Here is a 27416-nt window from a genome sequence, read left to right on the forward strand (position 1 = left end):
CTCACAGCAAGAAACACATACATATGAATGTTGATATACAACCAAAACAAGTTTCAGGAACTAATGTTTATTCTTGAATGTGACAGATCTATTATCTTCTTTTTTAAAAAAAAATTCATTCATTCCTTCTTGGCTGTGTTGGGTCTTCGTTGCTGCACGCAGGCTTTCTCTAGTTGCGGCGAGTGGGGGCTACCCTTCGTTGCGGTGTGCGGGCTTCTCGTTGCAGTGGCTTCTCTTGTGGAGCACGGGCTCTAGGCGTGTGGGCTTCAGTAGTTGTGGCATGTGGGCTCAGTAGTTGTGGCTCGCGAGCTCCAGAGCTCAGGCTCAGTAGTTGTGGTGTACAGGATTAGTTGCTCTGCGGCATGTGGGATCTTCCCGGACCAGGGCTCGAACCTGTGTTCCCTGCATTGGCAGGCAGATTCTTAACCACTGCGCCACCAGGGAAGCCCCAGATCTATTATCTTCTATACTTTAAAACCGTCTCTAGTCAGGTCTCACTAATTTCTTTTTCAGCTTGCAGTGTGAAAGCCACTGTCAAATGCTCCTTACCCAGTTTTGTCCTGGTCAGACCTTTGTAAAATTGGCTGTTTCTTGCCAGGGGTGAGAGGTGGTTTCAGGGCAGTGTGTGGTGAGGAGTGAAGATCAGAATTCTAGGTTTAAAAGGGTTTGAATTCAAGCTGTGTGCTTTAGAGCATTTCATTTATGCCGTATTCCTCCATTTTCTCATTTGTAAAAAGAAGAAACATCAGAGGGTTGGCTCTCTGAGAATTAAGGGGGACTCGGTTATGTTACCTTCCCATGTGTGTTGTAAACACAGTCCTATGCAGCCACCATGGCAAGACTCACAGCCAGCACCGATTTTACTGAGAGAGGGTGAGTGAATCTCCCAGGTCCTTTTGATTGGAGGGAGCAGGTGTGAGGGTTCTTCCCCATCGTTGGAGGCCCTCCCTGCCTTTTGGAGCAAGGACCAGGTTCCAGCTTTCATAAATCAGGTCTCAGCTATTTAATGGTAATCAAAGACCTGGTAGAGAACGTGGGAGAGACTTCAGGAAGTTTCAGGCCATTTGTTTATGATGGAGGCTTCCATTACACACATGAAATATGAACTTCCAAATTATGGTTTGAGTTCTCTGTGAGAAGGAAGAGAATGTCAACAGTCAGAGCCCTGTGGGGGCTGATTTTAAAATATCTGTGCTTCGTAGACTGTGTGGACCATGCAGTGCAAAGAAACATAGTAGGCGCAGATAAAAATGAAAATGTAAATGGTTCAAGAATATCTTACTTAGGTAACTGAATTTGGTGTCAGCTGGTATGTATATAAAAAATGCTCCTTATTTGTTTTTTTCTCTAAGACAGTTTAAAAAAGTTGAAAGAATTGTATAATGAACATCCGTATACAGACTACCTAGAGTCTACTTTGATATTTTAACTAGATTTGTTTTATCACACTCCTCTATCCTTCCTCCCATCAGTCCCTCTTGTTTTATTTGAGGCGTTGCAAAGTAAATTGCAGAAATCAGTTCATTTCAACCCCAGAACTTCAGCAGGCCCATTATTAACCAGAGTTCAATATTTGCTCTTTTTTCTTTTGATGTAAAATTTCGTACGAGATGCAAATCTTCAATATCATCTGATGAGTTGACAAATACGTATACCTGTTTAATACAACCCCTATCAAGATAGAAAACATTATCAGCCCAGGAAGCTCCCTGCTGCACCTTCCCAGGCAGTCCCTGTCACCAACCCCCAGAAGTAATCACTGTTTTAAATTTTCCACATGTATTTGTTTTGCCTGTTCTAGAACTTCCCATATATACAATCAGATAGTATTTACTCTTTATGCAAGACTTCATTTACCCATCAAAATGTGGGCTTTATCCGTGTAGTGTAATATCAGTAGCTCCTTTTTGGTTGCTGATTCCGTGGTGTGATTGGAATCCTATATGACAATGAATTCTATGGCTACCTGGGCTGTTTCCAGTTTTTGATGAAAGCTACTATAAACATTCTTGCACAAGCTTCTTTGTGGACATATGTTTTTGTTTTCTTCCTTTTCTTGAGGAAACAACTAGGAGTGGAATTTCTGGGTCATAGGGTTTGGGATGTGTTTAATTTATAAGAAACTCCCAGACCAAAGTGGTTTGAACTTTGGTTTCCAAAGTGGTTGAACTATTTTATACTCCCACCAATGCTGTATGAGAGTTCCACTTGCCCCAATAATTATTGTCTGTGACTCCCCCCACCCTTTTTGTTTTTGGCAGTGCAGAGCTGAACAGAGAAATTCTTTATTTGTATCTGTCAGGAATCTCACCACCTTGACCTCTCTGTAGGCAGCCCTAACCTAAGCTGAACTATGCATGTGATTGCAGTACCAGCCCCAGTCACAGCCCTGTCAGGGGGCCCATTACACACATCACAAGGCATCTGGCTTTCAGAGGACAGTTCCATCTTAAGAGGAAATGCAGGAATAGCTGATATCATTTAATGAGCACCCATGATATCTGTTTACGGAAACAATCTGTTTTACTCTCCATGCAAACTCTACAAGGGAGACATTTCCAATTTAAAAATAAGGCAACTGAGGCTAAAAGAGATTGCCAAGGTCACCTGTGTACAGTTAGTGGCACAGTTGAACTTTAAGCATAGGTAGTCTTGACTCCAAGGCCATAAGATTCATGCTTTACATTGGCTCATGATGCTGAACAAAAGTTTCTGGAGCAAATCAGATTATTATCTTTTAAAATTGACCATAAATATGGATTGACTTTGTACCATTATAATAAGAAGCTCAAGTAGACCCAACTAAAAATCTACAAATATTCCAGCATTCCAATTGATTTATTTATTTAATAAATAATTTACATTTTTAACACATTTTTTTTTCCAGCGTTCCAATTTAGAAATAAATTATCTTTGTAGTATCTTTATTGCCCTCATTGTCTTGGCAAGATTGTTTAGATATAAGCATGTCTTAAGGCAGAGTGAGATGAAACCTTTGCTGTATTGATCTTTTGATACTTCCCCACTTCCATGAATTGTGAATTATTTTTTGCAGGTGAATGTATCTCTACCCTCTAGCTAGACTTCATTCCCTCGAGAGCAGGGAATGATGATGATGATGATGATAATTTTAAAATGTAGGCTTATAAATGCCAGGTACTATGCTAAGCACTGTATTTGAACTATCTCATTAATTCTCACAGTGATTCCATGGTAGACACCATAAACCCTGTTTTAGAGAAAAAGAAACTAGATTTAGAGAGATTAGGCAACTTGGCCCAAAGTCACATAATGAGCAAGTAGAAGCATTGGGATTTGAACCCAGCCATCTGTGTTCCAAAGCCTGGGCCCTTAGGCATATCACTAGAGGCCCCCAACACTGCTAGCGCAATACATTCATTCTTCTATTTGTAACTCAGGCCTAGCTGTTCAGTTCATTCAATAGAATCCCCTCTGAGGCTGGTCCTCTGTGGGGCAGCAATGGGCTGAGCAGCCTTGTGCCCCACTTTTGAAGAGTGCACATTATCCTGGGCACATAAGGATATCATTTGTCATCATAAAGGAAATGATACTAGGTCATATAATGCAAGTACATGATATGATAAAGAGAGACTAGGCTGGTGATAGGGTGCATGGAGGCTGGTAAAAGAGCCCTTTACTCTGAAAGGAGCCCTTATCTGGGTTGCTCAGCATTGTATCAACAGCTGTGTAGTGGGGACGTAGATTAATAGCTTACATACATGCAAATTAATAAGTGGATTTATATGGTGCCTACAATATAAAATGAAGATTGTATTGATAAGTAGCCTCCATATAGTGGTAACTGGAGTTTATTAAACATTTTACATACACCAGGCATTGTGCCAAACCCCTTACGCATTCATTGCATTGATTCTTGACCAAAAACTGTGTGTCTGCGTGTCTGTGTCTCTGTGTCCTGGCGAGTGATGGGGAGGGGCTGGCTAGACAGGAGGTTATTACTGTCCCCTTTTAACAGATGATGAAATCTGAGTATCAGATTTCTAATAATTTACCTGTATTTATATGGCTAATACATGTTTAAATGGGATTTGAACCCATGTCGGCCTGCCTGAAAATCTTAACACGCTCAATGCCTACACAGTATTGAAAGATAATCATATTTTAATCCTTTGAAGAGTAGTTTCACATCTGTGGAGCTAGTATAACATTTCTCTGTGAGTGGCACGTATTTTGAGCTTAAGTAACATTTCCTGAGTATAAAAGCAGCAGGGTGGTGCTTTCTGATGGTGTTTTGGGAGTTTTGGGGGGCACTTACAAAGTGGTATGTGCTCCAGGCCCCTCCCTTCAACTGAAGCAGCTTTACGTTTCTCTGTTTCTACATTTTGGCATTCAGCGTCTTGTTGTTGTACTATAATGGAGTATCCGAAACCTTGGAACTTAAAAAGAGACTGCCAGAGGTGGTAGTGACTGTGGTGTTCCCAGGTACTTGGGAAATACGTGCCTTGAAACCTGTGTCTGGCAAAGTTAGTTTTGCTGGATTACCTACTCAAGACCTAGAGACTTTTAGTTGTCCTCTCAATTGGAGTCCATGCCGTACATTCTTAGCCATCTGTCGCGGAGTGCTAGCAGGCACTATGGCACCTTCAAGGATCCTCAGAGCTCTGGGAACGCTGCATCAAAGCTACTTGTCTAAAGGAGGCTTCCGAAGAAGTCCATTTGATCACCTGAAGAAGCCCTGCCCAGAGTGAGGGACTGGGCTCTGGCTCTAGCCTTAACAAGGCAGTGCTCTGCCACTTCTGAACACAGTTGCCTTCGACAAAAGGGCACTGCTGCTTAAAAATGCAAAACAAAACCAGACCTGTTCTGTTCACAAGTCGTCCTTTGTGCACTGGTTGGCACACTGCTCTGAGCTCCTGATGGGAGGAACAGGTGGTGATCTATTTTAATTAGTGGCAAATACCTAGTGATTGAAAATAGACTGTTGGGAAATTCGTCTGGCCCTCACCCCTCACAAATTGCTTGGACATTGTGAGTGAGTGACTTGAATAATGCTGGAGTTATGGCCTGCTCAAATACATTACTGATGTCCCATCAACCGAGATGACAGTGACTATCATGTTCAGGTGGTTACTTACTTAGATGCCATTTTAGTCCTCTTTAGCCTTTCCCTGGGACAGGTGAGTTCCCAGGAGAAATTGAAACCCCTTTATCTCGCTGACCTTATGTATTTGATAAGAACCTCACTGAGAGTGGGCAGAGTGGTAGTCCAGGATGGGAAATGAGTCAGCAAACAAACTCTGCCAGAGGGAACAACTTGAATCCACTTTTTAAAAAAATAAATAAATTTATTTATTTATTTATGGCCGCAGTTGGGTCTTCTTTACTGTGTGCAGACTTTTCTCTAGTTGTGGCGAGCGGGGGCTACTCTTCATTGCGGTGTGCGGGCTTCTCGTTGCAGTGGCTTCTCTTGTTGTGGAGCACGGGCTCTGGGCACGCGGGCTTCAGTAGTTGTGGTGCGCGGGCTCAGTAGTTGTGGTGCACGGGCTCAGTAGTTGTGGCTCACGGGCTCTAGAGTGCGGGCTCAGTAGTTGTGGTGTACAGGATTAGTTGCTCTGTGGCATGTGGGATCTTCCTGGACCAGGGCTTGAACCTGTGTCCCCTGCATTGGCACGTGGATTCTCAACCACTGCACCACCAGGGAAGCCCAGCAACTTGAATCTTAACCATTGGGTAATTCGATGGAGGGTGGCAAGACCTAATACTCCTATTGCCAGTTCCTCTTAACTATGAGTCCTTATTTCCTTTTTTTTTAAAAAATTTATTTATTTTACTTTTGGCTGTGTTGGGTCTTCGTTGCTGTGTGCGGGCTTTCTCTAGTTGGGGTGAGCATGTGCTACTGTTCGTTGAGGTGCATGGGTTTCAGTAGTTGTGGCTTGTGGGCTCAGTGGCTGTGGCTCACAGGCTCTAGAGTGCGGGCTCAGTAGTTGTGGCGCACAGGCTTAGTTGCTCTGTGGCATTTGGGATCTTCCTGGACCAGGGCTCGAAGCCGTGTCCCCAGCATTGGCAGGCGGATTCTTAACCACTGCACCACCAGGGAAGCCCCCTTATTTCCTTTCGATAGGGGGTTGTTACCTCTTCTTTTGTCTGCTTTTGGAGGGGGATGTTCTTAATTAGGAGAACCTTCATCAGAGAGAGATTGGGGAGTGTCCAGTAAGGTGGGAACGGAGGTTTGGTATAATTGTATGAGACGGCACCAATTTGCTGCTACTGAAAAAACCTGCCTCGGAAAGCCTTAGCAGGTCCTGGGTTCCTTTGGGGAGAAGGGTGTGTCACCTCCTGCCAGTGGATGTGTGTCTGCCGCCTCCCACTCAACTTTGAGAACGCTTGGCCCAGAGGGATGGGCCAAGTTACTGATAAAGATTAGGGCAGTTTTGCTTTCTTTTTCATCACTTTATGGCTTATTTGCTTCCATCCTGGATTCTGCGTCAGGTAATCCTCAGCTTCCAGGAACCAGCACCACGAGAGATATGGGTGAGGTGCATAGGGACTGGCACGGGTGCTGGGGTCAGATGAACTTGGGGTCAAATCCAGCAGTTGTTTACCCCTGTATGATCTTAACTAAGTGACTCAGCTTCTGAACCACAGTGTCACTTCCTTTGCCACGCAGGCCAGCTTAGAGCCTGTGGCAACCTTTGGGTTTTATGCTCTTGGCATCGATAATGAAGAATTCCTTTTTTTTTTTTTTGGCCACACCACGCGGCTTGCAGGATTTTAGTTCCCCAACCAGACGCTGAACCCGGGTCCTCAGCAGTGAAAACGCAGAGCCCTAACCATTGGACCACCAGGGAAGTCCCAATAATGAAGAATTCCTTATTTGAGGATTTACAACTTTCTCATGAGCAGCCTTCTTGCTCACTGCAGTAGAAAACTTTGCTAGAGAGCTAGACCTGGATTTAAATCTTGGTTTCAGTTACTTGACCTGAGTCTTAGTTTTCTCATCTGGAAATTGGGATCATGATGTCCAATAAGGTTGTTGAGGATTAATGAGATAATGTTTATGAATATCACACAACATATTTTTCTTCTTTTAAAAATATCTACATGGTGGGCCTTAAATTAACTAAACCTCCTCCACACCTGCCTCTGTCTTTCCATTGTTTTATTGCCACAATAATCCAGATGCAAGTGGAAAAGTCTGAACTGTGTCCCAGAGACAAGAGAGATGAAGACAGGGTTCTGGGCTTCATTTTTTTCAAAAAGTCACATAAGAAAGTATAAGATGAATTTGATCTTTTAAATAAACCTATGGTGAAACCTTGCTTCTTTTATTTTAGCAGTGCTGGTGACAACATTTAGAAGTAACTGGAGAGATTTAGAAAGGGCAGTGAAGACAAATATCCAACTGGAGAAAAATAATTGCAGATATACAACCAACAAAACTAGTTTCATTAATATGCAAAGAGCTCTTTTACGTTATTAAGAAAATAATAAATATATATTTTTAAAAGACAAAACATTTGAGCAGAAAATTCACAGAAGAAAGAATTCACAATGCCAGTCAATAATTCAAAATGTCTAACCTACACAAAGGAAAGAAACCAAGTTTAAAAAATGAGCTGCCACTTTGACCTATGAGGTTGGCAAAGATTAATTGTACATAACATAGGACACTGGTGACAGTGCCACCCACCTGTTGGTTTATGTGGAATTTGGAGAGAATTTTTAGGAAGTTAATTTGCTAATATCTTTGGTAATCAAACACATAAATCCTTAGAACCAGCAGTTCAAACTCTTTTCTTAGAATGTGTCAGTTAACAGTCTTCCCTGTTTTTATAATATAAATGTATCTAAGGGCACTCAAGAAATGTTAATAATGATTACTTTTGAGGCATGGGGAAGAGAAGAGATGTTTGCTTTTCATTTTTTCCACTTTTGTACTGTTTGAACATTTTAAAAATCAGATATTAAAAATGTTTTCTAGACATAACAGCATGCTTAACAATAAAAGAAATCTTACCTCTGGTCTTATGGTCTCCTCAAATATTTTGTTTAATAAATGAACCATCAATAAGCAGATGCAATATGAGATGTTTTCTTAATACATTGCCTCAAATACCAAGTATACTCATTCAGCAGAATGATCTCGCTGGACCTTACTGGGTTGTCTGCCCTGTGGCTGTGTACTTAAGAAACCTGCTGTAGACATGTTCTCCTGCCCCAGAGCCTCACTCCTGCCCATCCAGTCTGACTGTCCCAGGCCCACAGATGCCATCCTCCTTCACACCAGATCACACACTCTCTGCTCTGGGCTTCTGGGGTGTCCCGGAAGGTTGACAGTGTAGGTAGGACCTGGGCCAGGAGTAGGATAGGAGTAGGTAGGGATACGAGAGGAGCTACATAATCAAAGGAGTAATAACAGTGACAGCAGCAGCTGTTTATTGATGGCTTACAGTATACCTATATATTCACATAATGTGTTCTGTATTTCATGTAAGCTCATGACCCCTGGGAAAGTCAGCATTATGCGCCCTGTTCTGCAGCTGAGGTGACATGCTCAGAGAAGCCACACAGGTAGTGAAGCAGCTGAGCTGGAATTCAAAGCAAAGCTTGCTGCTTCTCTGTGTGAGGGCCTCTCATGGGTGGTGGAGAGGCAGGCACTAGGGTAGGGGTCCATCCACTGTCCCAAGGGGTCACCTCAGGATTTAGCTCCAGGAGTCATGATGCTGGGCCTGCCTCAGAGATATTGGACTCTGGAAGGAATAAAGTCTTTGGCTACGGTAGTTGTGATCCTGTGTGTTTATGGAGGGAGCATCAGGGAGGAGGGATGCAGAGGAATGTCTGACCTGGTGGAGTCTGAAAAGAATGACATTCCTTCCTGGGAACGGAATTATCAGCAGCACTGTATTATTTGTGGTTTCCCTTCAGTCCATCAGCAAATACTGCAAAACCACCATTCTTGACGGAGCTGTCCTCTCCAGTGAATCCGGCTGGGCTGGCCTTAAATCGTGACCAACCAGGGGCAGCCTCGGCAGCCTCAATCCCCCACGGTTGCCGATTCAGCAGATTTATGTGTCCTGGGGCAGAGTGCTGATGCAGGCAGTTCATCTCTGATTTTCCTTTTCATCCCCCATGACAACCACACATAGTTTTCCCTACGAACTGGCTGACGTCCCACTACCAGGGGAGGCTCAGAACTGGAGTGCCTGGAAAAGTCATCCATGGCCACAAGAGGGGCAGTCTCCCCAGATGGGGCTGAGGTTACCCAAGCTATCTAGCGACTGTAGCTAGAGGGCTGGGGGGACCTCCAGATGCCAGGGAAGGGACGGAAAATTAGTACCCCTGAGGAGGAATGCTAAAGTCACTGGAGAAGATTTCAGTGGCTTTCCTTGGACAGGTTTCTTCAGTCTCGCCTCAGAATGTTGCTTTTACTTTTTTCAGTCTGAGAGGCAGTCCTAATACTGGGCCTGGGAGAGTTTTTTTTTTTTTTTTTTTTTTTTTGCGGTACGCGGGCCTCTCACTGTCGTGGCCTCTCCCGTTGCGGAGCACAGGCTCCGGATGCGCAGGCTCAGCGGCCATGGCTCACGGGCCCAGCCGCTCCGTGGCATGCGGGATCTTCCCGGACCGGGGCACAAACCCGTGTCCCCTGCATCAGCAGGTGGACTCTCAACCACTGAGCCACCAGGGAAGCCCCCTGGGAGACTTTTAAGTGTGGGTGTCAGGCAGTGTTTGCCGAGAGCCTGGATGGAAAGTTTCTAGTACTTATTTAGTGCGTCCTGAGTTCTTGGCACTGTGCTGGTTACTTGAGGCACATTATCTGCTCTTCCCCTCACCTCAACCACATGAGGTATGATGTTCCTCCTCTAGAGATGAGGCAGCTGAGGCTCAGAGGCTCAGGAATTTGCCACGGCCAAAATGTGGCTGGGGTTCTGATGCAGGTAATGTGGGCTCCAGAGCCAGTCTCTGTATATTGTTACCAGCAAGCCATTGTTGTGTGGAGGCAAGTCCCCACAGAATGTCGGGTGAATGATGCCCACCCCAAGTTGCCCCTTTGGACTGTAGGGACTGTGTGGGTAAGTGCCCTCAGGGAGCTGGGCAGATGTAGCTTTTCTCAGGGCCAAACAGTTATTGCCGCTGAGAGGAAGTGGGTCAGAATAAATCCTTGTTTCGTTCAGTCAGAGCGCTTCCCTGACCATCCGATCCATTCTCCCTTACTTCAGTGGCAAGTCTCCCATCAGGAAAGTGGCCGAGTGTTGACAAACATGCCAACAAGTGAATCCCCCCGGAAATAATCATGTATCCTTCAAGAAGGTGTGCGGCAGGACATTGGAAGACTGGTGGAGCATTACTGGTTGAAGAGGCTGCTGAGGGGACGAGCCCGCCTTGTTCCCCAGTCCTTGCCTGCCCCGCTGGGCCCCAGCACTGGCTCTGGCCTCCGAGCCTCTTCAGCACTTCCATTCTGTGCTGTACAATGGCACGTGTCCCTGTAGCCGGTATTATCATCTGGAATCTGGACGTTTCCTGTTCTGCACTGCTTATTTCCTGGGGAGACTGGACTGTGCCTTCCTGGTGACACCTGAAGATCTTGACCCCCTTGTGTCTGTGGAGTCTCCTTCTCCCCACTCTGCCCCAGCCTTGTGGCTTTTCTGAGTGGCCTGACTCTTGTCTTATATACTCTTAAGTCAGCACCTGGGATCTTTTATTGGTGGGGACACCTACTTGACTTATTTGCTAAGCCTCTTAATTTATAGCCAGCTGGATCCCATTCCACTCCATCATGTGACCCTCATCCTGCCGAGAGATGTTGCTGTCATTGTATACAAACATAAAAGAGTACATTTTGTTCAGGGATTACAATTTGGCAAAAGGCCCAGGGGGCCACAAGCTTGTAGCAGCGTGCTGGATGTCCTGGGGCCATGAAGAACAAAACTGAGGCCTGGGGGACTTCCCTGGTGGCGCAGTGGTTAAGAATCCACCTGCCAATGCAGGGGACACGGGTTCAATCCCTGGTCCAGGGAGATCCCACATGTCACGGAGCAGCTAAGATTGTGCACCACGACTACTGAGCCTGCGCTCTAGAGCCCGAGAGCCACAACTACTGAGCCTGCATGCCTAGAGCCCGTGCTCCGCAACAGGGGAAGCCACCACAATGAGAAGCCTGCACACCACGACAAAGAGTAGCCCCTGCTCAATGCAACTAGAGAAAGCCTGTGCGCAGCAACAAAGACCCAACACAGCCAGAAATGAATTAATTAATTAAAAAAAAAACCAAAAAAACCCCCCAAAAACCTGAGGCCTGCTCTCCTGGTGCAGGGCTTGATGGGCCCTGTGAGTTTGATGGGGACTTGGCTGTAAGCCCTTGGGAAATAGCTCTGAGGGGGTGGGCACCCTATCACTGGATGTGAAACTGTCTGATTCTTTACGTGAATTCTGAAAGTAATATAGAAGTGTTTAGCATTAAGAAAAAGAATCAGACAATACATAAAAGTGTGTAGAAAAAAGACCCGCTGGCCACCTCATCACCCAGAGATGACCAGTGTTTATGGCAGGATTCTTGGGTTTTAAGTTTTGGTCTCTGTGAAACAGTTATACCTTGTCTTTCCCGAACTAATAGTGGTCCTTCTCGCTGCAGAACATGGAGAATTCCTGGCTCTGGACCTTGGAGGGACCAACTTCCGTGTGCTTTGGGTGAAAGTAACAGACAATGGGCTCCAGAAGGTTGAGATGGAGAACCAGATCTACGCCATTCCCGAGGACGTCATGCGAGGCAGTGGCACCCAGGTATGACCCATCTCTTGGGGTGGCCACTGGGGTTCTGGGCCCCACAGGAGCAGATACTGCTCCTTCTCTGTGGTCTGGAGGGAGGAGATCTTGACTGAGGCTCAGATTCCCTGTCCTCTCTTTGCTGGGTGATCCCCCTCCATGCTTGGATGCTTGGTGGGGGACCTCCATCAGGAGAGGTGCACACGACCAGAGGGCAGGGAGTGTGTGCACAAGGCCCCAGGGTCTGGATGTGCTTTAGTGGGAGGGATTTTGATTTTCCATCTCATTTGAGGTGTGCTTGCATGCACTGGTTATTGAGGAAAGCCTGCTGCCAGGAGGCTGGGCCAGTATACCTGGACACCTATGGTTAGTGTCAAGAATACACGGTTGTGGTTTGACACTGCCACCCGCCACGGTGGTCATTCTGTAGCCCTCTGACTCACAGTTGTTAGCATAGCATTGCATGAAATGGAACCTGCCTCTTTGCCTTTTTGGTTATTTGCTTTCTCAGCCTGTTGAGAAAACACTAAAATACAGCTTCTGGGAGTCTGTTCTACCTGGCACTGCAGTGGGCTCCGTGTGCTTCCACACTGGCCCCAAATTATGCTTAGTCATCCCCATATCTCTGTGACCTCTAGAATCACATTTTGTACTCGGCACATACAATAAAAAGAGTGGATGGAGAAGAAATGTGAAATCCAAGTAAGAGTCCTCTCAGTAATACCTAGAAGAGAATGAGCAAGGATGGAGTTGCTGTCATGATAGTGTCCAAACATGTTTTGAGCATCTACTAGACACTGGGCCACTGATCCTTGCTGGGAATCAAAGTCCTGGTCCTTCCCCTCCAGGGCTTCAAGTCCAACTGCACCACCAAGACACACATATCATCCCACAGAAAGTAATACATGTTGTGTTGAAGTGGATGAGCAACCACCAAGAGGAAGAGCTGAAAGGAGTCAGGCTGAGTGAAAGCGCTTTGTATAGATTTCCTCATCTTATCCTCACACTAGCCCTAAGGCTGGGTGCTCCTACTATCTCCATTTCCTAGATGTGGAATTGGGCTTTGAAAGATTGAGTGACTTGGCCTTAGATTACAGGGGTGGGAGGGGCCAGAGGCAAGACACAAAGTCAGATTCATATGACAGGAGTCCGTGTTTGTCCAACTCTAGGAGGCTCCACTTTTTAGGCCACATTATGTAGTTCATGGGTGCTTCCTGGAACTAGGCAACATGGTGGTCCAGGGTCCCTACTACCTGCCCCTGCTTCCAGAGTAGGAAGCACTCTCCAAAGGGGCTGGTGCTCATGCAGATGTGAGATCCTGCAGGGCAGGCCCTCTGGGGCTCTCCCTCTCAAAAGTTCTCCCAGGAGAGCCTTCCTACGGAGGGGGCACTCATTGCTACCACACCAGAAGTATCTGGCTTGTTGGTGGGTGATGGCCACAGGTCCAGCCATTGTTCTCTGCTCTTGGGTATCCCCTTTCACCTGCTCTAAAAAAGCTTCCTTGGGATGTTCTTTCTACTCCTACTACAGCTGCTCTCAGTCCATGGAGAGGAATCACCAAAGACATTCATAGCTATAGGGACCACTCGTGAGTGCTGGCTATTCCTGCTGTATTTTATTATACCTAATGTGTACTCAATAAAAGAGTGAATGGAGAAAATGAAATCTAAGTAAGATGCTCTTCCTGCATGGTCATCTCTTGAGCCTTAGAGCTTGGAGGAGGCGGAACCTTCTCACTTCCAGTGCACTGTTCTTCCCACCACAGCAGGCCACCTGGGAAAGGAATTTTGGACCATGAATAGGACATATGGGGGAGATATCTTTAGACCCTTTTATGTCCTTGGGGGTGGCCCTGAGGGTAAAACTGTTTTCCTTGTTTTAATGCTGGGGTTGGACACGGGAGGCTGAGTCTCTGGGACAGTGGGATTTGAGCTGCACTGAGGTTGTCACGTGGCTCCAGTATACTGAAACAAAATGTGTTAGTCCAAAAGAATCTATCAGATCCATCTGGAAGAAACTATGAATCTACTGTGATATTAAGAATCCTTCAAATAAATGGAAAAGAATGCTATATAAAAATGAAACAAAGAAAGCTAGAAAATATAGGTGCTTATTCCATCCTAAGAAAGGCAAAGAATGTTATTGTTCTAAAAGCAGCAGAAAACACTTGGTAAAAAGATTGGAAGGAAATTCATTGTTGCTATTTTAGTGGTGGAATTACTGATGCTTTTTTCCCTATCTTTTCCTTTTTCTTTCTTTCTTTTTTAAAATATTAGGTATCAATCTTTTAATTAACTATAGGAAAACAAATGGATTTAAAAAATAAAATTTAGTTAAAACCAAGACCAAATAACCAAACTCAAAACTTGCAAAAGTTTTTGAAGATCTGTGAACCCGGGCAGTGTGGGTCCCTGGACAGAGTCTGTCTTCTGCCACATGAACTTCCACATGAGAGCAGTGAATTACAAATGGTAATAGCAGCCACTTTAGATTTTTTAAGGTGTTTCCTGGGGGAAAGGGAGTGAACACATTCTCAGACCAATAAGGAAGAGGAAACCTTTCTACCTTCATAAAATGATGCTCTTTGAGCCTTTTTATGGCAGGAAGATGTTAGCTGTTTCTCCCAGTATCTTATCCTTAGATCATCAGCTAACCGAAAAGGATATAGTCTTCCTTTAAGGGAAGCAGATGGTCTCCTTTTACCCTCTTTTAAAGAGCTGTAGGTTCTTCTAACTCAGAACTGTCCAATAGAACTGTTCATGGTGATGGAACCATTTGATATCTGCCCTGTCTAGTGAGGCAGCCACTAGCTACGTGTAGTATTGAGCACTTGAAATATGGCTAGTGTGACTGAGGAAGGGACTTTTTAATTTTTTAAAATTCTGATTAATTGAAATAGCCACAGATGACTAGTGGCTACTGTATTGGGCAACACATTATTTAATGCCTCTTCACTGTCTCTCTCTTTTTTTTTTCTGCCTTCCCCTGTTGGTAGTGCAATTGGAAAGAGAGCAGTGATCAGGGCTGGATGAGGGGAAACCATTTTACTTTTTCCAACCCCTCCCCCATCTCTGATGATTGGCCTTATCTCTTTGCACAGCTTCTGCAACTTCCTTTTTTTAGATGAAAACTATTGTACTAAAGATCATTTTGACTAGAGTACCAGGAAGAAGGGGCTGGGAATTTGTTTAACCCTATTGTAAACTTTGTCTCTGATCAACTTCCCAACAGAACAGAACTCGCTGAGTATCTGTCTAGAAACCCTATTTCCACATTAAAATACTTGATCTCTGCTCAAGGGAGTTGGCACTTTGCATTGGGGATCCTCTTAGCGAGAGAGCCCCATCATTGCCCAGTATTTGCTCTTGAGAATGTTTTGGTTTGGAAATTGAGAGTTTCAGCATCAGCTGAGGTTAATTTTGCACATGATCAGACAGAGAGACAGGATCGATGTGGGAAGTTCAGTTAGAGCTGGCCGCCTTCTAGGAGGGGCTTGTCTTTCTAGCCTCTTACGGAGCATACCCCAGACATCTGGGGAGCCAGTGCATCTCTCAATCTACCCTGCCACCCCGAGTCTCTCAGTTCCTTTATAAATGCAAACCCTTTTTTGGTTTAGTGCAGTGGTTCTCAAACCACTGCTTCAGGATCACCTGAAGCTCTACCACACATTCTGATTCAGGAGGTTTAGGTTTGGGCCCTAGAATTTGCATTTGTAACATGATGGTGATGCTGCTGTGGACCACACTTTGGGGACCCCAGGTTTAGTGGAATCTTCCTTGCTTCTGCCTGGAGAAGGAAAGGAACGTTGTCCACTTTTACCTCCCTTGGCTTTTAGATTTTGCCATCTGGTCAACCTGGCCCTTGGATTCTGCTCAGTCTTTTTTTATTTTTTTTTTTAACATCTTTATTGGAGTGTAATTGTTTTACAATGGTGTGTTAGTTTCAGCTTTATAACAAAGTGAGTCAGCTATACCTATACATATATCCCCATATCTCCTCCCTCTTGTGTCTCCCTCCCTCCCACCCTCCCTATCCCACCCCTCTAGGTGGACACAAAGCACCAAGCTGATCTCCCTGTCCTATGCGGCTGCTTCCCACTAGCTATCTATTTTACATTTGGTAGTATATATAAGTCCATGTCACTCTCTCACTTTGTCCCAGCTTACCCTTCCCCCTCCCCGTGTCCTCAAGTCCATTCTCTATGTCTGCTCCTCAGTCTTTTTGACCTTTGCTTACTTTTTGCGTCAGAATGTTCCTGGCCTCAGTCTCTAAGTGTCTGGAATGGTCACCAATTTCTCTTCGGGGATGCTGAGTGGGCAAAAAGGAAGCCATGGGGCTGCGAGCTTTGGGGCAGATTGAAAGTCTGGATGATTTCTTAGGCTTAGGATTTTTCTTAGGGGCCTTGGGTCCTCCTTAGAATAGTCACGGTTGTGAGGCTGCCCACTCATAAAACCCTATTTATTCTTCAGTGCTCTTTGTGGACTCACTTGGGTGTTCCATACTGAAGTTAGAAAACAAAACTAACTTCTTGGAATTGCCCCCAGGAAATTGGTTTTCTAGAGGGAGGAAAAATATAAAAGTTACTTATTTTCGTTAAGTTCTTTTATAGAATGCTAACAGAGAATGTCCCCTCCCCTCCCCCAATCACAAGAGACAGGGATGCTAAAATACTTCTTGGCAGTGAGATGGGCTGCCCTTTCTGGTAAGACAATCAGCTGTGCATCCATGTCAAGGGAGGTTCTGACAGAGCCACCAAAGGATATTCCGTTACCAGGGCTCGCGATGACTTTCTGATTAGCTTTGTCTATGATTTACCCTGCCTAATGCAGTTATTTTGACGGTGGTTTGGATAAATGGTTTAAGTGGAAGACAGTATTTAATAATCACTAACTAGTGTTAAATCCTTATATGTATTGACTCATTTAATTCTTTTGGTAACTCATGGGCAGGTACAATTATCACCCCCATTTTATAGATGAACAAATTAAAACTTCAGAGGGGATACATATCTTGCACACATTCAGCTAAGCTAGTTCCTTTCTGAGCCCAAAGTCCATGCTCTTAATCTCTAAGCTATTCTGCCTCCCTGCTCATCTTCCTGTGTTGTGTGCCCTTAGCTGTTTGACCACATTGCTGAATGCCTGGCCAACTTCATGGATAAGCTACAAATCAAAGACAAGAAGCTCCCTTTGGGTTTTACCTTCTCATTCCCCTGTCTCCAAACAAAACTAGACGAGGTAAGATGAGTTCTTCAGACACTTTTGTTGCTTCATTCTTTGGACTGGGAGGACTGGGAAGAACTCTGAGCCACCTGCTACCTTTACAATGGAGGTTGTAAAGGAGGTTGCTGTGATGGATCGAGTGGACAATGTTTGAGTATTGGGAGTTCTGTCCTTCTGGGAGAGTTTGTGTAGGTGTGTGTGAGAGCGATGGTAAAGGGGTATCGGAGAAGAGGGGGTCTTTATCACTGTCAAATGGCAATTTGCAGGACCATATACATTGCACATTATCCTTATCCCTCTTAGGGAAACAGGAGTGAGATATTAGTCTGGGACTCCTTTGTTCTAAAGTGTTATGATAGACATAGTTGAAAGTTAATGACGTTAGGATACAAGTGTCTTATTTTGGCATTTCTACAACCTGCTCTTTCCACTTCTTGGGGGCAATAAATCATTCATTTAGTCTCCTTTCTTGGTCATTGACAGAGTTTCTCCTTCCTAGACTAGTCAGGAAGAAATATACAAATTCAGTCATGACTTTAGTTTAGCCCCATGGACGAGGTCTCCTAATGATGAGGAGTGTGGTTGAGTTTTGTGGGGAATCAATATTCCTTGGTCCTTTTGCAGAGTTTCCTGGTCTCATGGACCAAGGGGTTCAAGTCCAGTGGTGTGGAAGGGAAAGATGTGGTTACTCTGATCCGGAAAGCCATCCAGAGGAGAGGGGTGAGTAGGGCAGCAGAGATGGGGAGGCAGGAGCTTGGGGTCTGGAGGCTCTTTACATTCTTTTGGGTTCACTCTGAAGTCTTTCCCTGTCTGTCCTCAAATCAGCATGAGAATCTTTTGTGGTTCTTAATGAGAAGTTTTCTTGTCTTCTTCTCTGCTATGTTACTCAATAATCTTTATTTTTTTCCAGTTTTATTGAGATACAGCTCTGTATAAGTTTAAGGTGTGCTGCATAATGACATACCTATATTGAGAGAGTTAGCACGCCAGTGATCTTATATATGATCAAATGCCTTTGGGGTCTTCATTAGCGTGATGGACAACTAATCTTAGCCTTGGTACAAGAAAAACCCTTTAGTTCTTAATCTGAAGAAGACTCGAATATCATTTTCAAATGAGAAAGTTGGGATGATATTGATATCAGGGTGGAACAAGGTAGAGAAAGGACATGATAAAGGTCTTGTCACAGAAGGACAAGACCTTCTGGGAGGGAGGGAGAGAAAGAAAAGAAAAAAGAGAATGAGAAGAAAATGATAAGACGGGCTCTTCTCAGTGCAGTGATGGCTGTGAACTAGACTGCAGGGCTGCTATCAGCGAAGCCCTCCAAGATGAGGACCAGCAAGGTGGGAAGTGAGATGCTGCTGTTAGACTGGATCTGGACCCAGTTTCCAGCTCTAGCCTTGCACTTGAGCTGTGTGTCTTACTGCTCTTTCTCTTCATCTTCACATCTGTAACCTTTCTGTGACAGTGAAAGTCAGAAGCCCCCCTTTTATCCCTGCAGGACTTTGATATTGACATTGTGGCAGTGGTGAATGACACAGTTGGGACCATGATGACCTGTGGTTATGATGACCAGAACTGCGAGATTGGTCTCATTGTGGGTGCGTGAGCACTGGGTGTGAGGAGCAGTGCTGGCCGATGGATTGCGGGGGTGGGCTGCAAAGAGAGGAGGGGTCCATGGCCTGGATGTTCCTTTGTATTGAATACTTCATATTGGAAGATAATGGTGCGGTCACTTTGGAGGGCTGAGCCAGGACTTGTGGAGTTGTGGGTGGTAGTGGGTTGGACCATGTTGGGATGTTGGGAGTCTGCACCGAGGAATCCCAGCCACCCTGGGTGGTCTCAGGACGGAGGTTTAGGAGAGATGTGGGGTTTGGGGGGAGGATGGTGTGGGTGGGTGCCGAGCAGTCCCTTGTTTTGTCCAGGCACGGGCAGCAATGCTTGCTACATGGAAGAGATGCGCCACATCGACATGGTGGAGGGTGACGAGGGCCGTATGTGTATCAACATGGAGTGGGGAGCCTTTGGGGATGATGGCGTGCTTGATGACATCCGCACGGAGTTTGACCAGGAGATCGACATGGGCTCTCTGAACCCCGGGAAGCAACTGTAAGCAGCTGCCCTGTGTGCGGTGGGTTCGGGGGGTGGGCTCCAGAGCTGGGGTGGGGGCTGGCCAGGTCCGGGGGTGGTTCTCATTTTTACTTTACAACCTTATAGCCCCCAAAAGTTGCCAAGACACCCACTGCTTTATGGGAATGTTGTGCTTCCTAATACATTGTGACTATCAGTTGCTGAGAGAGCTCTAAAAAAGATAGAGCAAGCGGACAAAACAGATTATGGGTAATGATTTGACTGGATGTCTCAGAGCAGTCATTTTAGAAGGTCGTATTCTTCGTATTCGAAGTGCGTGGCCCTGCTCTCTCTTTCCACCTTCAGTTTGTAAGCTGTCCATAGAAACAGTTTGTGCACCACATAAGAAAAGTCATGTTGAGATGGCAAAGATTAGGGATCTGAAAGCTCCTTTTGTAGTTCCCAGCTCTGTCACTGCTCAGGGGATGAAGCTGTGAGAGTTGCCTCCTAATTACTGGCTGAGGTTCTGACTCAGACTCCTGCAGCGTTGCCTATTATGAGCTAGGCTGGGTCTCAGCAGTCCCAGGGCCTCCTGCTCCAGCCGTAGCCAGACCCAAGGCATGTAGAAAAGTTGGTTAAGGAGCCCATTCGGCCACGTTCCCTGGACCTGTGGTCCAGCCAGAATCCTGGAGTGGCCTGCAGGAGGGGCTCTAGCATTTTGGACCCCTGAAGTCTCTCCAACCTGGTCAGACTTGGTTTTTAGTTACTTTTTTTTTTCTTTTTCTTTTTTTTGCGTTACGCGGGCCTCTCACTGTTGTGGCCTCTCCCGTTGCGGAGCACAGGCTCCGGACGCGCAGGCCCAGCGGCCATGGCTCACGGGCCTAGCCGCTCCATGGCATGTGGGATCTTCCCGGACCGGGGCACGAACCCGAGTCCCCTGCATCGGCAGGCGGACTCTCAACCACTGCGCCACTAGGGAAGCCCTTTAGTTACTTTTGATTCTTACAAAACATTATTTCACTCTCACAAACATTTGCCCAATGTCCTTATTAAAGATCTTGAAACAGGGATTGCTGCAAGCTCTGAAGGCAGTTACAAAACGTTTTGAGCAATCAGGCCCTCTCTGGTCTTTTTTCGAGGCTTGCGGGATCTTAGTTCCCCAACCAGGGACTGAACAGGGCCCTCGGCAGTGAAAGCGTGGAGTCCTAACAACTGGACCACCAGGGAATTCCCATGCCCACTCTGGTCTTACTGGTGTTGTGACTGTTGTAGGAAATCTTCTAGTACCAATCCCTGCTTGAAGAGGAAAATCCAACCTATAAACCAGCTTTATAAAAGAGAGTCCTTTTCTTTACAGGGGGAGTCCTTGCTTCCTCAAAGCACAGTCTATTTAAGTCACAAGCTTCTCTCACATGTTGAAACATGAGTCCATTTCATAGACTGGCTGTGTCTGCCATGGCTGGTGAGAAATTCATGGACTGAAAAAACTGCTCAAAAAGAAAAAAAGAAATGCTGGGAGGACATGTACCAACGTGTCAGCTGTCCCCGAAGTTATTACTGGGCTTGAGGAGGAACTTTTTTTCACTCTTTATATGTTTCTAAATAACTATTTTCCAAACATTGACTGAAACAAAGTGTTTTTAAAAACTGAAATAAAAACTTTTACCACTCACACTTCAGAGCCCCACTGGCCCCTTCCCCTATCTGTCGTAGAACCAGCTATTTTGGAGAAGGTGCAGAAGCAGACCTGTGAGTTCCTTACTGTTGAAGCCGGGCTACCTCTCAGGCAGCGTGCCTGTGCTGGTGCTTAAACATTTTAAACATACCTTCTGTTCAGGCAGTTTTGCCAGCTCTCCACTTAGCTCCGGTTCTGCCATACCTGGCTTTGGGTCTTGAGCAAGTCACTTCCCGAGGGCCCGGCTTCCTCTCTTTGGTTTGCACCAGGTGACATCGGAATCCCATCCACACCCCTGCTCTGGGCCTCCTCTGAAGGCCTGCGTAGATTAGTGGCCCAAGGCCCTGCGTGCCTCCTCTCTCTAGGACCTAGATCCTTTCTAAGATACCAAGAAAGGGCCTTTTTTGCTAGAAAGAATTGTAAGGGCTTGGTTTCTCCTGTCACATATCTAACTAAGCCAGAAAGACGATCTTGTAAAGAAAACAGTGTCACCTAGTGTTGAAAAAATAAATTACCCAACTGCCCTCTCAGCTATCCAGTCACCTTCCTCCTCGGAAACTTCCAACAGGTCTCACTCCCAGATTCCCAAGACCACCTGACACTTGGTACTCCTTCTCACCTGTCCCAACCTGTCCTTCTACTCTTTTTCATCGTCCTCCCACCCCAGGTTGTTTTCACAGTTTTCTCAGGAATCCACAAATGGCCTGCAAGGGGAGGGACAGTGTGAGGTGATGAGTTGCTGGCCCTGTGCCCCAAATTTAATCAGATTGACCTTTTTATTTTCCTCTTGTAAATAAATATTGAGGTTCTACATAAGATTTCATTTTAAAAGAGCATTTCCTTGCTAGAGAAGGAAATACCATCACTTCTCTACATCTCTCACTCCTAGTCAGTGCCACACAAGTTAGCGCTTCATCCTGCATCAGCCTCACGTGTGTGTATGTTGCTTCCACAAGGAAGTAGCGAGTTCATTGGCAGCAGAGACTTAATTTTTTTGGTGTGTCTCTCCCTGCAGATTTGAGAAGATGATCAGTGGAATGTACATGGGGGAGCTCGTGAGGCTTATCCTAGTGAAGATGGCCAAGGAGGAGCTGCTTTTCGGGGGGAAGCTCAGCCCTGAACTCCTCGCCACGGGCCACTTTGAGACCAAAGATGTTTCAGATATTGAAGGGTAAGCTTCGGGTCCTTCTCTGTTCACTGGGACCCCAGAAGGGTGGACAGGTGGTTGGGGAATGAGGAAGACGCATGGACCCTTGATCCTTCAAATGTGGACGGCAGGAGGGTCTCACCCAGTGGTGAGGCCTGGGCCTCATATGGCAGGCCTGTGGCTAGATGTCACCAGCCAGATAGTCTCCACTCTTGTCTGTTTTGAACGTGCTGACTACCATGGTGCTGGGGACAGCTGGCCCCCATGCAGGGACTCGTGCTTTTGCACTTGTGTTCCTGCCTGGCCCAGGGACCTAAGCTTAATGCTGGAGGCTCCCTGTGGGTCTTTTAATGACTCACTTGCATCTACTTCCTTTCCCTTCTCCTGAAGCTCTGACATTTCATTCCCTATTGGTGATTTTCAAAAAGGGCTCTGTCCTGACCCCTGCTTCATAACAGAAAAATAGGTCCTTGGATGGCCCTGAGATTGACCCATTTATTTCCAAAAGGTAGGGCTGAGGCCTACCTACATCTTCACAGAGTGGCAGGAGTGGGAGTGAGGATGGCCTGATTTTTGTTTTTCAGTTAACAATATCCAAAGTGTTGGGCCTGGTTTCCCGTCCTTGAGACTTCCACTTGTCGCTTGATGAGGCCTTGTCTCAGGGACCAGATGGTGGAGAGGAGGTGATTTTGGTGCTAAAGAGAGCAGTGAGACAGTTCAAATGACTTTGTTTTAAGTGGAATTCTTGAAGGAACTGTACCTACTTGTTAAAGTTGGAGGGGATGACAGTATTCATATTTGTGTGGCTCTTAGTTCCCCTAAGAAGAGGGCTAATCTCATAGCATCAACCCTTTATCGCCATCTTTAGATGCAAGGTAAAGCAGTGCTGACTCCATTGTGAAGTGCAATAGACTCTGACTACCTTATAGAGAGAAAATAGGATGGGCTCCACAGCTGGGTTCCTGTGGTCAGAGGGAAACCATTCCCACTAACCTGAGAAAGGCAAACTCACACACACACGACTTGGTGCGTAAAGCCCCAAGACCAGGGCCTTGTCCTCCCGTAGGATGTGTGTGAGAAAAATTAATTGTTCTCACTGGGGGAAAAATGGGCACCTGAAGTACTGTGTGTGTGTGTGTGTGTGTGTGTGTGTGTGTGTGTGTGTCTGGGAGAGGAACTCAGCTTGTGCTTTCCTCTCCTCCTTATTCACTGCTCACCGCCCCCCCATAGGTGGACAGAGCAGTGAGGTGGGTGTCTGCCCTCCCTGGGACATAGTGTTTGCTGGAGCCGAGGGCTTTCTATGTCGGCCCACATACCCCACCCACTGGCCACAGTGAGTGGACCCCTGCCCACACGCTGTTTCTGTTTCCCAGGGAGAAGGATGGCATCCGGAAGGCCCGTGAGATCCTGGTGCGGCTGGGCCTGGACCCGACACAGGAGGACTGTGTGGCCACTCACCGGGTCTGCCAGATTGTGTCCACACGCTCAGCCAGCCTGTGCGCGGCTACGCTGGCTGCTGTCCTGCGGCGCATCAAGGAGAACAAGGGCGAGGAGCGGCTGCGCTCCACCATCGGGGTGGACGGTTCTGTCTACAAGAAGCATCCCCAGTGAGCCAGCATTCGGGGCCTCTGATAGACCTGACTCCACAGGAACCCGGTTTTGCACTGTGGGGTGGTGGAGATGGATCACAGAGTTGAGGTTCTTTGTAGAATAAAAGCTCCCAGTGGGGCAAGCGGGAGCTATGAGTGTGTTTTCCTTGGCATGGGTAGAGGCTATTTCTGAAGGCTGCCAACTAGGGCTTTACTCAGAGCTCTCCTGGCTTCTAGGGGCCCTTTTTCTGCACCCTCTTATTTCCAGCTTCTCTGGCTCACCTGGGTATTGATTTGATCCTGCCCTGCCCTCCATGTTTAGATCCCTTGGTCATAAGTGCTGAAATACTCAAATTTCAGTTGGGACCTGAAGGATTTCTCTCAATTGTGCCCACTTACTATCCCATCATTTTCACCTAATATGAGTGCCAGGTCAGTGGGCCTTCATTAACTGAAAGTAGATGCGGAAGGTCTCAGCCATTCCATTCCCTAGGCTCCTAGTCCAAAGCTCCAAAAACTTTAAACTGTACACGAATTACTTGGGGATCTTGTTAAGAGGTAGATTCTGATTCAGAAGGTCTGTGTTCAGCCTGAGATCCTGTATCTCTAACAGCCCCCAGAGATGCTGGTGGCCTATAGGCCACACTTGGAGTAGGCCCTGGGGACCATGTCTCCAAGCAACCACCACACAAGGATTTCTTGCTGAACACACCTATTATCTTTAGCTGTTCAGACACCTCTAGGATTGTTGGCAGAAATGGGCCAAAGAGAGGCCAAAGTCCAGAAGAGCATTTTGACTTTTTCCTTTTTGGGTCTTTCATAAGCAGCATCTAATGAAATGAAGGATGAAACATGAATAGTAGTTGGTGTCAGAATCACCTGAGGCTGATAAGTTGGGCAAAGGAACTGTGGCCTATGGGAAGGGAGTCCTCTGTGAGTGCATGCAGGCGACACTGGCTTCCCAGAAGGCCACCCTTCCTTTTAGCAAGGTGGTCGCAGTTGAATAGCTGAGCTTTTATACAGTGACCCTTAACTTGGGAAACAGTAGGGAGAGGATGTTTAGGGTGTCATTTGGGCTGAGGTGGTGAGACTGCCTCCACCATTTGTACCATTGACTCTAACTGTGGACACCCACCTCTTACCCCACGTCTGTGACTGCAGTTTCGCCAAGCGTCTTCACAAGACTGTGCGGCGCCTGGTGCCCGACTGCGACATCCGGTTCCTCCGCTCTGAGGACGGCAGTGGCAAGGGGGCAGCCATGGTGACAGCGGTGGCCTACCGGCTGGCCGATCAACACCGAGCCCGCCAGAAGACCCTGGAGTCTCTGAAGCTGAGCCGTGAGCAGCTGCTGGAGGTCAAGAGGAGGATGAAGGTAGAAATGGAGCGAGGTCTGAGCAAGGAGACTCACACCATTGCCCCCGTCAAGATGCTGCCCACCTATGTGTGTGCCACCCCTGATGGCACAGGTATGCGGCAGGGCTGCCACCCAGCTCACCACAGGGTTCAATCGCTGTGGGAGGACTCCCTTAGCCTTAGCATTGGGTGTTCAGGCCAGACTGTTGACCATGTTTCTTCAGCTCTAGTACTGGGAAATTCTAGTGTTCAGTGGTCCCAACCAAGGCATCCCTCTGCTAAAACTGAATGGTGATAATAGTAAATACTTAATGAATGCTTACTGTGTGTCAAATGCTTCTCTAAGCATTCTACACATATTAATTCATTTAATTTTTAACTGTTAACAGAGATTAGTAGTTAATTTTGTTTGTTAACAAGCTATTACGTTTTGCACAAAACCTAGGCACAGAGAAATTAAAAAATCTGCCCAACTTTACACAGCTAGAAAAATGGCAGAGCTGGGATTCAAATCAGGAAGTTTGGTTCCAGGGCTAACTCTTATGAGGCCAGGGGTTGGCAAACTGAGGCCCATGGGCTAAATCTGACCCACTGCCTATTTCTGTAAATAAAGTTTTATTAGTACACAGCCATGCCCATTTACCTGCATGCTGTTTATGGCTGCTTTGCGCTATCATGGCCAAGTTGTATGGTTGCAGCAGGGACTATGGCTCATAAGGCCTAAAATGTTTACTGCCCAGCCCTTTACAGAAAAAGATTGCTGACCCCTGTTCTAGGTCTTGCAATCTAAGAAAGGAAGGTCTTTTCCCAATTCAGAAAAATGATCACTGACCAGTCCAGTGTGGTACAGCTGGTATAGGTTCCAGAGATGGAGACTGGGACTCGGTCCCAGCTCTACCATCTTCAGGCTGTGTGGCCCTGAGCACAGCCAGATCTCTCTCCTCCGTAGAGAGGAATGCAATGCCTCCCTCTTAGGGCTGCCTGAGGGTTGCATGGAAACTGTGTGTGACACACGTAGTGCGTTGTGACTGTCCTAAAAAGGAGGGTTTTCTCATTCTAGAAACATTTCCCTTCAGTTTCCTTTAAAGAGTTGGACTCTGTTGTTCCTTCTGTATTCTAGAGACTTATATGAGGTGGCCTTTGATTTAGTACAAGTGGCATGTCTGGATATCCTGTATCACCATTTCTTTCCTGTGTTCTGGAGCTCTGGAGCTCATTGTGACTCCTGGGGCCCCACAACTTGAATTCATTTGAGAACCACTAAGGAGCCAGCAGGGTTCTGGCCCCGGGGATCTTATTTTCTTTATCATTAGGTGGAGCTCACAGTCCGTCACCCTGAGGTTGTCCAGGGCCTCCTGGGAGAGCTCCCCATTAGGGGAAGGTGTTTAGACTGTCACTCTCTCGAGCCCCAACCCACCATCTTCCTGGGCTTATTTTCCAGAGAAAGGTGACTTCCTGGCCTTGGACCTTGGGGGTACCAATTTCCGGGTCCTGCTGGTGCGCGTGCGGAATGGGAAGCGACGTGGAGTGGAGATGCACAACAAGATCTACTCTATCCCGCGGGAGGTCATGCACGGCACAGGGGATGAGGTGAGGCAGGGTGGCACCTCTGGGAGGGGACCCCAGGAGACATCCACTTCTCACCTGGGAGGACAGTGCTTTCTCTGCTCACCCGTGGTCCTGGGGAGGGCTACATGGGCTAGGGCCCTGGGCTGGCCTTTGCTTAGGTGCGTGCCTGAGCTGGCATTTCTCCTGGGTGGAGGCCTCGAGCTGGTGCTCAGACCCTGGTGGGGCAGCATGCCTGGGCCAGGGTTCCTCCTCTCAGAGCCCAATTTCTGCTTGCAGCTCTTTGACCACATCGTCCAGTGCATTGCCGACTTCCTTGAGTACATGGGCATGAAGGGCGTGTCCCTGCCTCTGGGTTTCACCTTCTCCTTCCCCTGCCAGCAGAACAGCCTGGACGAGGTAATAGTGCCTTCCTGGAGGACTCTCCTATGGGCTGTACTGACTCTGAACCAGCCAGAGTTTCGAGCAGGGGAGAATGCTGAGCTGAGAGGAAGAAAACAAGGGCGAGTGACCAATCATGGGGAAGGGCTTGTTGATGGGAATGAGCAAGTCAGAGCTGATAGAGGTCAAGCAGGTAACAATCTTTGGGATAATGATGATGATGCTAATAATATCAACAACTGACATTTTTAAAGCGTTTTATGCGAGGTACTCCCAGGCTTCCTGTGTGCGTAACCTCATTTAACCCTTAGAACAACCATATAAGGTAGGTGTTTGTATACCCGTTTTGCAGAAAGGAGAACAATGTCTGCGGAGATGCCAACTATCTTGCAGGTCATATAGCTTGGGAGTGGCTAAGTCATGATTTCATTCCGGTTTCCTGACACCTGAGTCCATGCTGTCAATTATGCTCAGCTGCTCCTGAGGCTCCTGTTTTGGGCTCAGGACATTTCACTCCATCTCCCTTGGCTGCCCTGGTGTTTCTCCAGTGTCACCTTTGCTTTTCATTCCCTGTCACCTTGCCTCGGATGAATGAAGCAGGTAGTTGAAGAGCTGGTGCTCCCACATATTCTGGACATGGGTGTGTTGAAGCGTAGGAGAGCTGAGTAGGC

General features: G+C 46.7%; 1 protein-coding gene across 1 annotated transcript in view; it reads left to right on the forward strand.

The window, feature by feature from the left end:
- The window catches only part of HK2 (hexokinase 2), a gene marked incomplete at both ends in the record, with an annotated part of 59086 nt that overhangs the window by 23386 nt on the left and 8284 nt on the right, over positions 1-27416 (forward strand). The window contains 10 exons of the mRNA XM_082851343.1: positions 11612-11760; positions 16860-16979; positions 17589-17684; positions 18466-18565; positions 18890-19073; positions 21725-21880; positions 23230-23463; positions 24607-24911; positions 26240-26388; positions 26644-26763. Coding sequence (XP_082707469.1) covers positions 11612-11760; positions 16860-16979; positions 17589-17684; positions 18466-18565; positions 18890-19073; positions 21725-21880; positions 23230-23463; positions 24607-24911; positions 26240-26388; positions 26644-26763 — 1613 coding nt within the window. The remainder of the gene's footprint in view (positions 1-11611; positions 11761-16859; positions 16980-17588; positions 17685-18465; positions 18566-18889; positions 19074-21724; positions 21881-23229; positions 23464-24606; positions 24912-26239; positions 26389-26643; positions 26764-27416) is intronic.

Source organism: Leucopleurus acutus (genome assembly GCF_964270905.1).
Source record: "Leucopleurus acutus genome assembly, chromosome: 12".
NCBI classification, from domain to species: Eukaryota; Metazoa; Chordata; class Mammalia; order Artiodactyla; family Delphinidae; genus Leucopleurus; species Leucopleurus acutus.